The 18110-nt window shown below is 37.7% G+C and overlaps 1 protein-coding gene and 1 pseudogene across 1 annotated transcript in view; one reads left to right on the forward strand and one right to left on the reverse strand.

The window, feature by feature from the left end:
* TTN (titin) overlaps window positions 1–18110 on the forward strand; it is a 283199-nt gene that overhangs the window by 58071 nt on the left and 207018 nt on the right. The window contains 1 exon segment of the mRNA XM_015561820.1: window positions 15456–15734. Within this exon segment, the coding sequence (XP_015417306.1) occupies window positions 15456–15734 (279 nt within the window).
* Window positions 10722–11479, reverse strand: LOC102774950 (annotated as a pseudogene).

Raw genomic sequence — 18110 nt, forward strand, 5'->3', positions numbered from 1 at the left:
TAAAATAAACGTCTTTTTTTTTTATTATATATATTTATGGTTATTGTTTTTATATATATATATATTTAAAATAGTTAATTATTAAAAATTTAATCTACAATCAAAAGGATCAGAAAGGGCGTTTATTTCACTCTCTGCAAGTCAGGTAAGATTTTCCTCTTAGCCATTAAAGGAACAAAGTTTTCCTGCTCTCAAAACAAATATGCACAGGAACATGTTATTTTCAAATGCATTTTTGCTTGTTCAAGAAGAAATTTCAGCAGTTTGAAGAAAAGACCAGACAACGAACGATTTTCGTGTCAGAATCTTTTAAACAGAGCATGGTGTTGCGTTTATTCGAACAAATATGGTGAGTGAATTTTTCTATGGATTTGTGAGAATCTGTAGCATGCATTTTATTTCATTTCCATTTTGCAATTTCATTTATTTTCAACTTTTTCAAATACTATGGAAAATAGTAAAATGCTTTATAATTTAATTTCTTTTCAGAATTATTCTCCGAGGAAGAATCTGAACATTCAGAAAGAGATACACGCGATGCCTTTTCAGATTCTGAAGATGTAGACCACAGCTCTATGGCTGCTAAAAGATATGCAAGTAGAATATTATCTACAAGCTCCTGGCCTGAATATTTCAAGCCTTCTTTTACCCAAAAACTTACGTTTAAGTATGTTTTAGAGGGTGAACCTGCTGTTTTTACATGTAGATTAATTGGCTGTCCAACTCCTGAAATGACTTGGTTTTATAACAATCGGCCAATCCCAACAGGTCTCCGGCGGGTTATAAAAACTGAGAGTGATTTACATGAGCACTCTTCCAGCTTAGAGATTAAAAGGGTCCAAGACAGAGATTCTGGAACTTATAGATTGTTAGCAATTAATAGTGAAGGGTATGCTGAATCAACTGCATCATTGCTTGTTATTCAAAAAGGGCAAGATGAGAAATATTTAGAATTTCTGAAAAGGGCAGAACAGACAAATGAAAATATAGAGACATTAGTTGAGAGGAAAGAGGGCAGGATGAAGGTTGACCTGAGGTTTACTGGCTCTCCCTTTAACAAAAAACAAGATATGGAACAAAAGGGAATGATGCGAACTATACACTTTGAGACAGTAAGTCCTAGCAAGAAAACAGATTTTATGTATGATGAAGAATATCTAGAAAGTAAATCTGATGTCAGAGGATGGCTTAACGTAGGTGAAAATTTCCTGGATGAGGAGACCAAAGGGAAGTTGCAACGTTTACGGGAGGCTAGAAAAACGTTACTGGAGAAAAAGAAGTTATCTCTTTTAGATATGCCATCTAAACTAAGCTCAAGAACTTTGAGAAGGGAAGCTAGTAATAAAGATACTATGTTCTTTAGAGAGGAAATGGAAAGCAGGTCAGTGTCTGATCTCGCTGAAAATAGGGAAAAGGTTGAATATTCAACTGAATATTCTAATCAAATGGATCAAAATATAGAACCTGGAGAATCTCTCACAAGTTTTCCAACTACTGTTGATGAAGAAATCCTCCAGACTGAAATAAGAATGAGCCAAGAGGCATTTCTAAAAGAGAGTCGACCAAAAGACCATTTACATGGTAGAAGTCAAGTAAACGAGAATACCCAAACAAAAAGACGAGTTGAAGAAATTATGACCAAAACTAAAATTGGAGAGTCATCTCAATATATTACTAATGTGTATAAAAATAAGGAAATAGATGAGACTTCTGAAAAGGTGTCTCAAGCTGTTATACCACATACGAGTGATTTTGGTACACTTACACATATTAAAGAAGATGAAGAAATAGATAGTAAAAGAATAAAAAAGGATGATTTGAGAGAATTACAACACTCCACTTTCACAAGAGCTGAAGAATTCAAAATTGAAGAGGAAGAAAAAACCACAAGATTTTTTGAAAATTCTTTCCAAAAACATCTGCAACGTTGCCCACCTTCATTTCTTCAAGAAATTGAATCTCAAGAGGTTTATGAAGGTGACAGTTGTAAATTCGTGTGTCATTTTCAAGGATATCCTCAACCCATAGTGACATGGTATAGCAATGATATACCAATCCCATATAATCGAGGCTTTATCATTCAGACCTTGGAAAACTATTCAACATTAACTTTTACTTCTGTTCTTCCTCAAAATGAAGGCTCTATTACCTGTGTGCTGTTTAACCAATATGGAACAGTAAAGACAACAGGTATACTAAAAGTGAAAGCAAAACAAAGGCCCGGTGTCAAAGCACATAAAATCCCAATATTGCATGACTACACCGATGAAGAAGAAGAGCTGGCATTGGTGTTTGACCAAGCAGAAGACGTTCCTCCATCTTTGAGACTAGAGGGCCAAACAAGTCTCCATATGTTACAAACTACCCCACCAGGTCCTTCCTCTGCAGACATAGAATTGCTTTCCTTTCCTGTGGAAATTCAGATAACAGCAGCAACTCCTACTCCAGAACAGGATAAAGAGTCAAGGGAATTGTTTCAATTTGAAGAGTTGGAACCTCAAGCAGCACCTCGAGATAAGGCTACTCAGTCACCAAAACACAAATTTATATTTTCATCTGATATTACTAATGAGCCACCAAAAATGTTACAAGAAATGCCAAGGTATGCCAGGTGTAGAGAAGGGGATTTCATAGTACTTGAATGTTTGTTATCTGGGGAGCCTAAGCCAGTGGTAACATGGTTTCAAAATGGAGTCCTTTTAAAGCAGGATCCAAAGTTTCAGTTTGAAGAGTTTGATTATAGCTACAGGTTATATATTCATGATATTGATGTTCAAGATTCGGGAAAATATAAATGTGTTGCTGAAAACAGTTCAGGAACCATTGAGAGTGTTTCCGATCTCACAGTGGAACCTGTCATTCACTGGGAATATAGCCAATTAGAAAATACTGGTGGAATTTATGAAAGAAATCCCAAAGGTCAACAAATTCAGGGAGAATCTATAAGGGCACACTTGTATGATTATCCAGCTGGTCCTTTGACTTCCCAATGTCATGTAAAAGAATATTCTGTCCGGGAGATTTTTCAAAATCTTGAGACAACTAAGCAAATAGACCAGAAAGGCCATGCTCACTGCATATCTTCTAGAGAAAAAGTCCCCAGATTTGTGCAGGTTGCTTCTAGGTCCATACAAACCAACAGACCTATCAGAGCTGAACTCATACAATGTCAGGATGAATGGGAAGAGGGGCGTGTAAGTGAAAAATCAAAGCTGCACCAAGCAGAGGGTACTGTTTACCCATACCCATTTGTTGATGATTTCAGTGAAGTTAAAATTAGGAGAGAGGTTAGGCATGATTTTGGAAAACTTGGTGAACCAGAAAGGGTACATGTGCAAGAATATGCCCAAAGTGACCATTTCTCAAATATCCACTCAAGGAAAACTTCTGAGAGTTACGATACAAAAGACTCATCTACCATTGTATATGAAGAACCCCTTGGTGAGGAGAGATACTACCCAAGAAGAAAAGTGAAGCATAGAATCATTGCATTTGAAAAGTTACAACATGCAGAGAAAGGAGTTCTAGAGAAAAGAGCTACCAAGAAATCATTTGTTAATCCTCCTCAAAAGAAGCCTGATGACATTGACTTTCCATTAAATCAAAGAGAATCAAAATCAAGTGACCTAAAGGCAAACATGCATCAGGCAGATAAAATGTCTCCAAACACTGAACCAGATTCATCTGACATCATAATGAATTTAAAGCTGCTTTCTTCTCAAACTCATGGGGAATTTAAAGTACAAGAGAGGGAGCAACAAAAAGAAATAGGTCTTATAGAGCAGTCTGCAGTTTCTGAAAGGGCTGAATATGAAACTCCTATTACCTTTGACCTAAAGCAGTTTCACTCTCAAATAGAAAATCCAGATTTAAAATCCCAAGAATTAGATAGTGGTCAACCAGAAGAAGCTTATTTTAAAATCCAACATCCTGCTTCTGAAACAACTGATGCTGAGAACATTGTATTTGATCTAAAACAAATGTATTCTCATATAGGAGATGCAGCTAAGGATTTCCAGGAATCTAGGCCACAATGGGAAACACCTTATAAAGAAGAAATTCCTGGCCCTGAAATACTACTATTTGATACACAGGATATGTCTAAAAGAATGCAAAATGACATACTTACAAATCAAGACATTTCTTCCAGTCAGGACTGGATGAAGAAAAGTTGTATTGATGAAAAGACCTATTATTTTGGGAAAGAAGTCCAACAGATACAGGAACAAAAGGTAGAAATTTTAGACATGGATACTTCTCTTAAAATCTTTTCTGATGAAATCCATAGTCAGGCAGGTGGCCTACTTCAAACTTCATCTGCAGATGTAGGAGAAACTGATATTCCTGAGAAAAGTTCTTTCGAAAATGGAGATCCAAGTTTCATTTCACTTTTGAAAAAAGCAGCAAGTGAGGAAAAGCTTTCAGAGGTTTGTGAAATGAAGGAAGAACACACTTTGGAACACGAGTCGACATCATTTCAAAAGCAGGATGGAGGGATACAGGAATATGCCACTGGAGACCACAGAGGTGATGTTCAGGGAGCAGACTCACTCCACAGAAAACCCTCCCTGAGCCAGTGCTTTTCATTCTTGATGACTGAGGAACAACAGAATCCAAATGAACAAAGAAGTGAAAGAAATGATGTCTCTGAAGAAGAAAACGTTTATCAAGTTCAAGCTAAAAATGAAACTTCTTTCTTCACTACTGAAGAAGAAAAGATTGAAACTTGTTTTCCTAAACTGGACGAGGCACACACAATGGAGGTAAAGGACTCCGAGTCCTCACTAACACAGTATTTACTTGCTGCTGGAAAACATGAAGTTCCTGAAACTAAAGACACCAGAGACACGGCAAAACTTGTCCAGAGCGAATCAACCACGTCCATGGAGGTTGAAGAAGTAACTTTCAACACTGTGTATGAATATTACAACCAACAACAGGAATCATCAGGTCGCCCATTTTCTCCTGAATCTGATATTTCCATTGATGTGGGAAGTATAAGCAGTGAGGAAATCTCTGAGTTAGATCAGTTTTATACCCCACCATCCTCTGTTGAACATTTTGAAACTCCAAAGTCTCCTGATTTATATTTTGCTCCATTAGATACAACTAAGCAATCCTCAACAAACGCAGGAGGTAAGACTGTTCAAAGAACCACGCCTTTAGAGGAAGTTGCTGAAAGGTACTCAACACCTTCGGAAGGGGAGATAGCAGAAAGATATTCCACGCCTGCAGGGGAGACTTTAGATAGAGATTCCACACCCTCAGGGGAGACTCTAGAGAGATATTCCACACCCCCAGGGGAGACTCTAGAAAGATATTCCACACCCCCAGGGGAGTCTCTAGAGAGATATTCCACACCCCCAGGGGAGACTTTAGAACGATATTCTACACCTTTAGGAGGAGAAACAGTTGAAAGATATTATATTCCTACTGGAGGACCAAACCCCACTGAAAACTTTAAAAGGCACCCATCAAAAATAGAAAGAGAGGACAGTACGCCAAATGAGCATTTCCATACACCTACAGGAGAGAGAAGCTCAGCCTATGAAGTGTGGCGCTCGGACTCATTTGGCACACCCAATGAAGCCATCGAACCCAAAGACAATGAAATGCCTCCATCTTTTATTGAACCTCTGACCAAAAGGAAGATATATGAAAATACAACATTAGGCTTCATTGTTGAAGTTGAGGGCATTCCAGTTCCTGGTGTGAAATGGTATAGAAATAAATCTTTGCTAGAACCAGATGAAAGAATCAAGATAGAAAGGGTGGGTAATGTATGTTCTTTGGTAATTTCTAACATTCAGAAAGGAGAGGGGGGAGCGTACATGTGCCATGCTGTAAACATCATAGGGGAAGCAAAGAGCTTTGCAGATGTAGATATAGTACCTCAACAAGAAAGAGCAGTGGCACTCCCACCTCCAATAACACATCAGCATGTCATGGAGTTTGATTTGGAAAACAACTCATCATCAAGAACACCTTCTCCTCAAGAGATTGTCTTGGAAGTTGAGTTAAGTGAAAAAGATGTCAAAGAATTTGAGAAGCAAGTGAAAATAGTCACAGTTCCTGAATTTACTCCTGATCATAAAAGCATGATCGTGAGCCTAGATGTTCTCCCATTGAATTTAGCAGATCCAAATATGGCTTCAAGAGGAGAAGACAAAGATCTAAAAATTGACTTAGAAGTATTTGAGATGCCTCCTCGTTTTATAATGCCTATTTGTGATTTTAAAGTTCCAGAAAGTTCCGATGCTGTGTTCAAATGTTCAGTCATAGGTGTCCCTAGTCCCGAAGTTAAATGGTATAAAGAATATATGTGTATTGAGCCAGATAATGTTAAATATGTGATTAGTGAGGAGAACGGAAGTCACACCCTTAAAATTCGAAACGTCTGTCTTTCTGATAGTGCGACATACAGGTGCAGAGCTGTGAACAGTGTGGGAGAGGCTATCTGTCGGGGATTTCTCACCATGGGAGATTCCGAAGTATCTGCTATGATAACAAGGAAAAGTCGAGTGACTTTAAGCAGTTTGAAAGAAGAGTTAGTTTTAAAGAGGAAGTATGCAGACAGCTTTTTTGAATTTCAGGTGGTGGAAGGGCCTCCCAGGTTCATTAGAGGCATTTCTGACTGCTGTGCCCTGATCGGCACAGCAGCTTATTTCCAGTGTTTAGTTCGTGGCTCTCCAAGACCCACAGTTTACTGGTACAAAGACGGGAAATTGTTGCAAGGAGCAAGGTTCAGTGCTGAGGAAAGAGGCATAGGGTTCCACAACTTATTCATAACAGGCTTAGTAAAAGATGACGCAGGTGAGTACAGGTGTGTAGCTATCAACAACGGAGGAATGGCCGAGACCTGTGCAGCACTCACCCTAATGTAAAAGTTCTTGTACGATGTTTTAGTGCCTTCGTAATTATTACACTTGATTTGAGTGCTTTCATATTTTCCAAATTATATAGATCTAATAAATTTCCAAATATGTCAACTCTATTTGAATGCATTACATTGAAGACCCCTGGGAACACAGTTTCTCCACGTGGACGTCTCATATTTGTAATACATGTAAATACTCTGTTATCTAAATATCTAAACTGTGGAATCATCACTTGTGTCCATTATACTGTGAAAAATCAAGCACGATTAAATATCTCTATGGCTACCTAATTGTATTTCTACTTTACCTTCATTTCTCCTTCTCCGAGTGTTTCAGCAGAATGTACTCTCTCTTAGAGGTAAACTATATCAGTAAAGTAAAATGTAAAAGGGAAGACCATGTCAGATGACCACATAGACAGATTAGTGAGAATCTCCTCTCTGCTCTGAATATAAGTAATTTTTTCAAATTATAACCCTTTTACAGCCAAATTAATGCTTATTTACTCAGAAGAGATAAAACAAAGAATAGAAACCAGCTTTGCTTAGTTGGTAACTAACTATATACAGAGGAATCTTGGTTCTCAAACTTAATTCATTCCAGAAGGGTGTTTAAGAAGTGATTTGTTAAAAAAAATAAAAAACTGAATTATTTTTTCCCATTAGAAGTAATGTAAATTGAATTACTACCTTCCAGACCCATTAAGACTCCCTGTTTGAATCTTTCTTATATACAGTTCGTGTCTAATGTACTGTTTAACCTATGAACAAACACTTCTTTTCTTAAATTTACCCAACCAGCCCTTACTAGCCTTAAATGAGTCACTTTCAGCACTCCTCTCAGGAGTCTTTCAGGGGTCCGTATGCAGCATCTTTACTTTTTCATATATCATTGCCTCCGAAATGCTATCACTGGCAAACTGCTTTCCCTTTATACAAATCAACAATTTTTCGATCTCTTCGATTGCCTGTGATTGCTGTTGTTTGAGCGCTTTCACACCCTGAGCCACATTAGCACTCTTGATAGCCTCTTTATGATTTAAAACTGTACTAATAGCTAGATTCTGCCCGCAACAATGGCACTTGTTGCCTGAGAGATGCTTTTTGTCATGCTGAGGTATCAGCATGAAAGGGTTGTCAAGTAGAAAACAGAAGTTTTGTTCCACAATTTGGCTGAGAACCAAATTGTTTGAGATGAGAGACATTTGAGAACCAAGGTTTGACTGTAATCTGTTTGACATTACAACCTCAGTATACGTTTGGCTCTTTTAAAAATGTTTTAATTATTAATATTCCTTTTTTTAAGTCTTTTAACCCTTGCTGGTTTTGAAGGGACCAATGGTGCTGCTCAGATAGATACCATCTGGACATTTGCAGAATATGCAAACACACATCTTTTTACTTTGGGAAATACCTCATTTTCTCAGTTCAAGTGTAAAGCTGGCATCAAGTGTAAAATGCAACATTAATATTTTCCTTAGGAGAAAAGAAACTACCGTATTACATTTTTACATAAGATTTTAAACTGCAGTCCAATTTCAGAATCTTTAAAATTAGGAAAAGGAAGGTGGAACGTTTTTAGAATTGAGACAGTATGGTAATTTGTATTTGTATATAATAATAGGCTTTCCTGTCATTTTCATTGTTTAAACTAACTCAAAATTAATAAGCATTCAAAATCAAGATTTATATATGGTTCTAAATTGACATTTTTTTTGTTTTTCAAAATTAAAATGATAATAAATTCACAAAATCCTTAGCATTGTACCTACGTACCAATGTGAACCTAAATCTTCTCATATACATTGTAATAAATATAGAGAAATTCAGGTAGGGGTTTTTTATCTGAAAATGGGGGATTTTACCAGAAATCCTAAGAGGAGATCATTCAACTCGCTGTGTCATCCCAGTGGTAACTTTTTAAAAATAATTTAGAATAAATTTTAGTTATACGGCAGATGATGAAAGAAATAATAAAATATAGTAATGAAATTATGAATCATTCCTACCCTCAACTCTTAAATATAGCCCAATGACTATATTTGTTCTCCACATTGAGCAATTTTTAAGTACCATGAATGTATTAAACATTAATTTTAATTCTAAAAAATGTAATGTAAATTTAATTTTCAAAAGGATTCATATAACCAATTATGATTGCCATGTTTCTTTCATTGTATTACCTTTTTATTCCCACAATGGGAGTTCCCTAAAAGCCCTTCCAAATTAAATAAGCAATTGGGAATATGTGCAGAATGTAGACAGAGCAGTAAGGCTCCTACCGTCACCTCCATGCCCCCCCAAAACATTTGTTCTACTTGTTTTAAGTCACCATAACTCATCAAGATAGATACACTCTTGTAGAGCAATCTGTTTCAACCAGTGTGCATACAATATCTGTGATCATCATTATAGATATAATGAAATGTATCCATCTTAACTCCCTGAAATAAAACTAATTCTATAGTTTAGGGACTTACGGATTTATTCTACTTTTAGTCATCTAAAGGAGGTTTAAATAAATTAGAAATTCAGGTCATGATAAACTTGACAAGCACATTTTACCCAATTGTTATAGTAGAGCATAGATTGCAACAATTCAAAGCCTGTTTCTTTAAAAAAAATAAATAAATAAGAAAGACCAAAAAATGTGGATTTGCAGGAAATGTTGAAAAATATACTTTTATTCACATAACAAGGAGGGCTTTGTTTTGCTCATTAAAATTCTGTTAGTCTCAAATGCATTAGACTTGAGGATATGCAGAATAATAGTGATTGAATAAAGAAAAGTAAGCTTTGGTAACACTTGGCTTATTTATTAATTGTTGAAATATTTTTAATTTTCTGACTCAATGGCACATAACTTAAAAGCCTGGAATATTAATTTCTCTGATTCTGGATAAAGAATTCATTATTACATAGTTGAAGTTAGACATAATTATTAGCTGCTACTACTACATGTATTTTAAACCACATGTTTCATGTTTCAGGGCATTTGAATTTTATTTACTATCTTTTTATGGTTAATACATGATGTTTAGAAGTAAGGGAGAGTATTTCAAGATATTAGTGAGTAGGGGTATATGAACTATATTCACATTCATCCCCTTTTACAGATATTTTGTCAGTTCAAGTAAAGGGAAAGCTGCATGAGTAATACATTACAGTTTAAATGTAAAGTTAAGTGGTCACCATTAGTATATGAAATTAATCAATGATTTTATGTCAACTAATTGAAATAATAAATAACTGAGTATGTATTCTACATGTTATAGATAAGTTTTACCAGTACCTTTATAGCTAGCTGACACTGGAGTCCTGCCTTCTAATGCTTATCCACTAGGACAGAAAGGTATTAAGTTATAAGACTAGTTCATGTAATGCAATTGGAGTGAACTAATAAAATAATATAACTGCTTTTGAGTCAGGCAATAAAACTACTATTTATGGGGCTGTTGTACATACATAACAGCTTTAATGAAAATCCTAATTCCTGTTATCAAATTACACACCTTTCATTCTGTTGTCCATAATACTGTTTAAAGAGTATTTGTTATTCACTGTTTTGTTTTTCTGTTCAATAATTGTTGTATAGGTATTTCTTGCTTAATAGAATACAATCAAGGTGGTTTTTCAAGCTGATGTTTTGTTTAAAATGTAAAAGAATTGGTTCTTAAAAATTTGTATGAGTAAAGCAAAAGGATACAGTGCTCTCTACCTAGGAGTCAGCCAGCCTATCCAAGGACAGGGTAATATTCAGTAATTAAGTATTTAGTGTCAGATTGTCTGTATGTAGATTATGTAGAGATTCTCAGTGTGTGATATTGGTTCTTGGTTTACACCTTTACTGAGGGTGAATAAGGACCATTGCTCCTTGACCATAGCCAAATCCCCTGGGCCCAAGTTCTTTGCATGGCTTCCTTTACAATAGATGTGCCCTCTTAATCACTCAGAGTTGTTGATTTCTTTCCATACTTGGCACATTGGAAACAGTTTTTGTGACAGGATTTCCAGCTCCAATTCTCTTCTCAGCAGCATTAAGAGAATTCCCGCATCTGACACATTTCTTAGCATCTCCGTATTTCTGAGCAAATGTAGAAGTAGTTGGATTTGTTGCAAGCCTGTGAGGCTGAGCACTCACTGGCTTGATAGACAGTCTCTTGCCCACTTTATGTTGAGCCCCTGGCCTTAGTCATAATCTTTGGGCCCATACTTCTTGCAACAAGAGGACTTGCAGTAGACCTCTTCATCTTGAATTGTCGCTATTGTGCTATCTGAGATTTCCTGCAAACCATACACAGCACAGAAAGCACAGTGGTGAAAGCATCTCACACCACACTGCACCTCTTCCACATGCTCCACAGTCCTCCCCAAAAGGCCGTTTGAGTGGGAGGTGGGACCACACACCAAAGGTGGAACTAAAGAGACCTGTGGAGGGAGTGCATGGGAGTCAGGAGCCCCAGTCAAGATTTTAATTTGGAGTGGTTTTCTCTCATTTCTGATTCTCCCATGTTATTGACTAACTTGAGTTAACATAGGTCTTATTATCAAAGCTTTGTTATAGTACTGTGGCAGTTTACATGGGCAAAAGATGGCTTGCATTTCTAGTAACTGTAAACAGTTCTCTCATAAATTCAGATTAAACATTGTTTTTAACAATGGCTTCAGTTTATAAGCAGTAACTAGAATATAGATGATTTATTTTGGAAATCATCAGTCTTCAATTTGATAATAAGGATATTTTTGCATATTAAAATTTTATGTATGAATAATAATTCTGAAACTTTTAAAAATTGATTTAAATAACTATGGATTCTTTTAGTACAAATAGTTAGCCAGCAGTTTTTCAAGCTTGAGTATTGATATTATAGCACAAAGAAAAATTCCTAAGAACATCTTTAACATTTATAAACTCTAACACAAATGAAGTGACTGAAAGTTGCATTAGTACACGCTTCATAATCATATAATGTGATATCATAAACTAAGGTTAAACACTTAGAAATGTGCTTTGTAATAAGTTAATCTCAAGATAATCTAATGATTCCAGGAATAAGGCAGAAGAAGACCATCATGTGATACATAATCCTTTGACTTTCATTTTTTTGTTGTTAAATAAAATTGATGGTAAAATAATAATCATTTTCCCCCCATACAGAGTTTTCTAGTGGTCTTCTGTCTGCTGAGGAAGGACTCCAAACCTATAGCTCTGACCTTCAGCTATCTAAAGGAAAGGAAACACTTGAACTTTTATCTGAACCTCCAGTTCATTCAACTAAATTCTATTCCAAAAAGGAAGGCAGTGTCCCGGTTTTTATCAAAGAAGTGTCAAATGCTGAAATAAGCATAGGGGATGTGGCTAAATTATCTGTTACGGTCACTGGCGTCCCCAAACCTAAAATTCAGTGGTTCTTCAATGGAATAATGTTAAAGCCTTCTACTGACTACAAATTTGTTTTTGACGGTAATGATCATAGCTTGATCATTCTGTTCACAAAATTTGAAGATGAGGGAGAGTATACATGTATTGCCAGTAATGAATATGGACAGACAATATGTAGTGCCTACCTAAAAATAAATTCCAAAGGAGAGGGACGCAAGGAGACTGAACTAGAATCAGCAGTGGAGAAATCTCTGGAAAAGCTTGAAGGTCCTTGTCCTCCTTACTTCCTTAAGGAATTAAAACCAATCCACTGTGTTCAGGGGCTCCCTGCCATCTTTGAGTATATGGTACTTGGAGAGCCTGCACCCACTGTTTTGTGGTTCAAAGAAAACAAACAGCTCTGCACCAATGTTTATTACACTATCATTCATAATTCTGATGGTTCTGGGACCTTTATTGTCAATGACCCTCAGAAGGAAGATAGCGGCCTCTATGTCTGTAAAGCAGAGAACGTGTGGGGTGAGTCCACCTGTGCTGCAGAGCTGCTGGTGCTTCTGGAAGACACAGACATGACTGATGCGCCCTGCAGAGCCAAGCCCACCCCAATGGCTCCCCAAGATTTTCCACAGAAGTCGTTAAAGGGCCCGGCCTTTGAAACACTTGACTCAGAGCTGAAGATGGCAGCTGAGCAATTGCAATCCACAGTCTTGTTGGAGCAGGAGATGCCGACTCCTGAGAGCACCAGGGGACTTCTTCCTCTCGATGGCACTCTCCATGTTCAGCCTACCAAGGAGCCACCTTCCAGTTCACACCTGCAGGTTGTCCAGTCCCAGAAAACCCTCCCCAAAGAAGATATTCTAATGCCTGTATCACAGGTGGTTCTATCAGATACTGAAAAAATTTTCCCAAGTGCCATTTCCATAGAAGAAATTAGTTCATTAACAGCCGAGCCTCTGAGAACTTTATTAGCTGAGCCTGAAGGGACTTATCCACAGTCATTGATAGAAGAACCTCCAGCCCATTCATATCCAACTTCTGTGGCTGAGGAATTACTTTCACCAAAAAACAAGACAGTACCTGGTGTGGACAAAGAACAAATAGGGACCCCTCAGAAGCAAGAGGCACACAGCGCTCTGATCCTGAGTCAGAGCTTAGCTGAGGGGCACGTGGAAAGTTTCGAGGGTCCTGACATTGTGGTCTCTGAGGTAAACCGAGAGCCCCAGGTCCCTTCAGAACACACGTGCACAGAAGAAGGTGTAATTTTGATGGAAAGCGCGGATCAACTAGAAAGTACAGCTCACGATTTTGTGGCCAGGACTGAGGAGAGCAAATCCTTAAGTTTCCCACTAGCATGTGAGGAAAAGCAAGTACTGCTCAAGGAAGAGCATTCAGACCACTTGACAATGCCCCCTAACCAAACCATCGAGTATAAGAAAGAGCCGGTGGCGATAAAGGGTGTGCAGGAAGTGCAAGGCCGTGACATTCTCGCCAAGGAAAGTTTGCTTTCTGGTATTCCAGAAGAGCAAAGATTAAACCTGAAAACGCAGATCCGCAGGGCTTTGCAAGCAGCAGTGGCCAGTGAGCAAACGAGTCTTTTCTCTGAGTGGTTGAGAAACATTGAGAAGGTGGAGGTCAAGGCCATAAACTTCACCCAAGAGCCCAAACGCATTATGTGCACCTACCTTATTACCACTGTGAAGTCTCTAACAGAAGAAGTAACCATTGCGATTGAAGGCATTGATCCTCAAACGGCTAACTTGAAAACTGAGTTTAAGGATGCTCTGTGTGCTATTATATGTGAGGAAATAAACGTCTTAACAGCCGAGGGCCCCAGGCTTCAGGAAGGAGCCCAAACAAGCTTGCAGGGAGAGATGGATTCTTTTTCAGATTCACAGAAGATTGAAGCAATCACTGAACCAGAAATTGAATCTAAATATTTTGTCCCAACAGAAGAGGTCAGTTATTTTAAAGTGGAAAGTCAGGTCAACGTTGTGGATGCGACTCTCACTGACGGGGTTGTCACCCCTGCTGTCTCTGACGAAAAACAGGATGAGATACCAAAACCACCTGAGGAGCAAGACATGTCCTCTGAGAGTGGTTTAGAGAAGGCTGGGCTAGTAGAGATACAGGAAGCCGGGGGTGGTCCTGTTATACATACACCCTTGGTGGACACTGTTGCTGAGGAAGGTGACCTTGTTAAGCTCACGTCATCCATAACAAATGCCAAAGAGGTGAATTGGTATTTTGAGGGTAGACTGGTGTCTTCAGATGCAAAGTTCAAGTGTTTCCAAGATCAAAATACATATACGCTAGAAATTGACAACATAAATACAGAAGAGCATCAAGGAGCGTATACCTGTGAGGCCTTGAATGACCACGGAAAAACAGCAACTTCGGCAAAACTCACTGTAGTCAAAAGAGGTTGGATTTTTAGGATTAAGTAGATCAAGCTCTAACATTCACTGGATTGTAATGATTTAGGTTTCATCACCAAATTTTCACTTATCTGCCACTGCCAGAACGTAGTCGAGTTAAAGTAAGATTGAAGTCACAGACATAATCATGGTTATTCACTCCTATCTTTTTCCTCGCTGCCGTACTGGCTAATGCTGTATCTACACCATTATTCATTTTTAAAATAAGACATGCTTTTATAGTTTCATAATACCAGTACATATGCTTTTAAGTTTCTTTTTTATATGGAAAGACTTTAATAACATGATATAAAGCTGTCAGTGAATGCCTAGATACTCTAAAATGGCCAGCCTCATCCCCAAATTCAAAATAACCATGATTAATTGTCTGTTTAAGTTTCTTATTTCTATTTCATTTTTGCCATTATTTCACTTTTTACTTTATATAGTAGATCACGTTTTTTCACATTATTCTCAGTGTTTCTAGTCAGCATGGTATATTTAAAGAATATGTCATGTTGTTATGCATGTAAGCCAGTAGCATCACATTTAAATAATTTTTTCACAATTCACTGCAAAGTAATGATTGACTATGTTGAAAGCTGCTTACTGTCTTCTTCTGCCTTCAGTGCTCTTTCTCATTTTCCAGTCACTTGTCCTCCTGCTGCAATCCGTCTCACCAATTTCAACTGTTTTACTTTTAAACAAAAGTTAGAAGGAAAAGAAAAATGCGCTCTGCCTGATAAGGAGGCCTGCTAATGGACTCTGCTTCCCTTTGCAGCTGCCCCCGTGATCAAGAGGAGAATCGAGCCCCTTGAAGTAGCTCTGGGCCACCTCGCCAAGTTCACCTGTGAGATCCAGAGTGCCCCTAATGTCCGATTCCAGTGGTTTAAAGCTGGCCGAGAAATTTACGAGAGTGACAAGTGTTCGATTCGATCTTCAAATTATGTCTCCAGCCTGGAAATTCTGAGAACCCAGGTTGTGGACTGCGGCGAGTACACCTGCAAAGCCTCTAATGAGTATGGCAGTGTCAGCTGTACAGCCACACTCACTGTGACAGGTAAATGCCGAACACTGAATCTGAGGTTGTCCTTGCATTTCATATTGTTGCCTGATTTGCTTTTCATCCAGGTGCTGGAGTGTGTGCTCTACCAATTGGAGAGACCAGTAGCCAAGATGGTAACATGGTAACATGGTGGTGAGGTGCTGTGGAACCTGTGCGGGACAAGAAATCATTATTTAGTCATGGTTCTAACAATAGCTAAATAAAAATAATTTATTATTTTGAGGAAAATGTTAAGGAATCAAATGAGCAGTGGCTCCTGAAAATTGGTATTGTATTGAGAGATTTTGTTTTGTTTTTATCTCTTTCTCTTTTTTAAGGACCATCTTGGTGGATATGACTAGTACCTTGAATAACTACAAATGGCATGGCCCTTAATATAAAAATTTCAGGACCACCAAAATTTTTGGTGCCACTAAAAACATATGTATATTATACCCCAGTATATTTAATAATTTGGAACCAGTTAATTACTTAAGAACAGAATTACAAACTAAGAAAAGCCAGAGCATAAGACTAAAAGTGAAACAAATTCTAATGTGAGATGGGGAACTAATACAGGACTGTAAACTGGGATTCTCACTCTAGGTTTTACTTTTTATTTAAAAATAAGAGCAACTACACAAATATTCTGTTTCCAATATCTTAATTGACACACAGGATGACATTAGCGTACTTAACACTCACCAAGTGTTTGAATTCCCTCATTAGAAAAAAATCAGTAGCTCTTTCCTCTCTCTCTCTTTCTATCTTTCTTTCCCCCGACCCCTTCAAGGCAAAGTATGAACTATGATTTAGGGTCATGTTAAGAGACGCCATGCACTAATGTCTGGGCAGGACTGTGGGCTATATCCCTTGGTCTCCTTTTTCAATGAGAACATGAAGGGGGAAGGCAAAAGCAGCGCATCTGTTTGACTTGAAAAAGTCAGAGTTCCTTGTAACTTCCATTCTTCTATAACCTCTTTACAGATCAGAAAATCTGAAACTCAGGCCCATGGGGACCCAACCAGTGGTTTTCACTTTGCAATCAAAGAATCTCCATGTGACCATGTACATGGCTTTAATTGTAATGACACTTTTGGAAATTTCTTTACCCAAATTAAGCCAATTCAGTAATGGGACTAGTACTCAAGCTTCAAATATGAGAAGAGAGAAAGGAGGATGGTTTCTAAGTATTGGAAAGGGAGGTTCCTAAAAACTTGCTTCAAAATTCAGGCTGGAAAGGAGAATTACAGCTATAAATATTTTTACAAGTTTGAAATGCCTTAGGGGTTGCTTTCAAAGTTGAGTCATTTAGGGATTTACTGGTGGTTGACATGAGGGTTAGAGAGACTTACAAAACTACCAAGCTTTTTACCACTGAATATCTCTATTATTCAGAAAAGTCAAGTTCGGTTTATATCTTCCTCATATAGTCTTCTAATGAGCCAGCATTAAAGTATCAGCTGAATTGCTTATCAAATAATTCAAACAATTAATCAACTCCTAAAATGAACAAATCTTTAGCAATAGTAAGTTAATGTTGATAAATAAAGGAACATTTTTTCTTTCCTTTGATAGAGACATTTAAAATGCTGTCTTACTCCTCTAAAAAGAATTCTCTTGTACCTTTTCTGTGACAAATCTTTTTATTTTATTTGGTTAAGCTCCTTTCCTGCCCCACCCCCCACCCCACCCCTCTTTCTGATATCCGTCAGTCTGTTCCATGCTTCCATATATCTGGATCTATTTTGTTTGTCAGTTTGTTTTGTTCATTAGATTCCATATGTAAGTGAAATCATGTGACACTTGTCTCTCTCTGACTGGCTTATTTTGTTTAGCGTAATACTCTCCAGGTCCCTCCATGCCGTCTCAATGTGTACCTTATTTTAAATAATGTCTCATGTTTATCTGAAGATATAACTCATCTTTTTTTTTTTACTTGGAATATGTAATTATAGCAAGAGCTTTGGTGGGGACAAAATATAATATTGAAAACATTTTTTTTGCAGAGGCATATCCACCAACCTTTTTCTCCAGACCTAAGTCCGTTACAACCTTTGTGGGTAAGACAGCCAAGTTCCTCTGCACAGTGACAGGGACTCCCGTGATTGAAACCATTTGGCAGAAAGATGGTGTTGCTCTGCCACCTTCCCCTAACCGCAAGATTTCAGATGCAGAAAACAAGCACATTTTAGAACTCTCAAACCTTACAGTTCAAGATAGAGGCGTTTACTCTTGTATGGCTTCTAACAAGTTTGGAGCCGACATCTGCCAAGCAGAGTTAATCATAATTGACAAACCACATATCATTAAGGAGTTAGAGCCTGTGCAATCAGCTATCAATAAGAAGATCCACCTTGAATGCCAAGTAGATGAAGACAGAAAAGACAC

This window comes from Myotis davidii, unplaced genomic scaffold (genome assembly GCF_000327345.1).
Source record: "Myotis davidii unplaced genomic scaffold, ASM32734v1 scaffold370, whole genome shotgun sequence".
Taxonomy (NCBI): Eukaryota; Metazoa; Chordata; class Mammalia; order Chiroptera; family Vespertilionidae; genus Myotis; species Myotis davidii.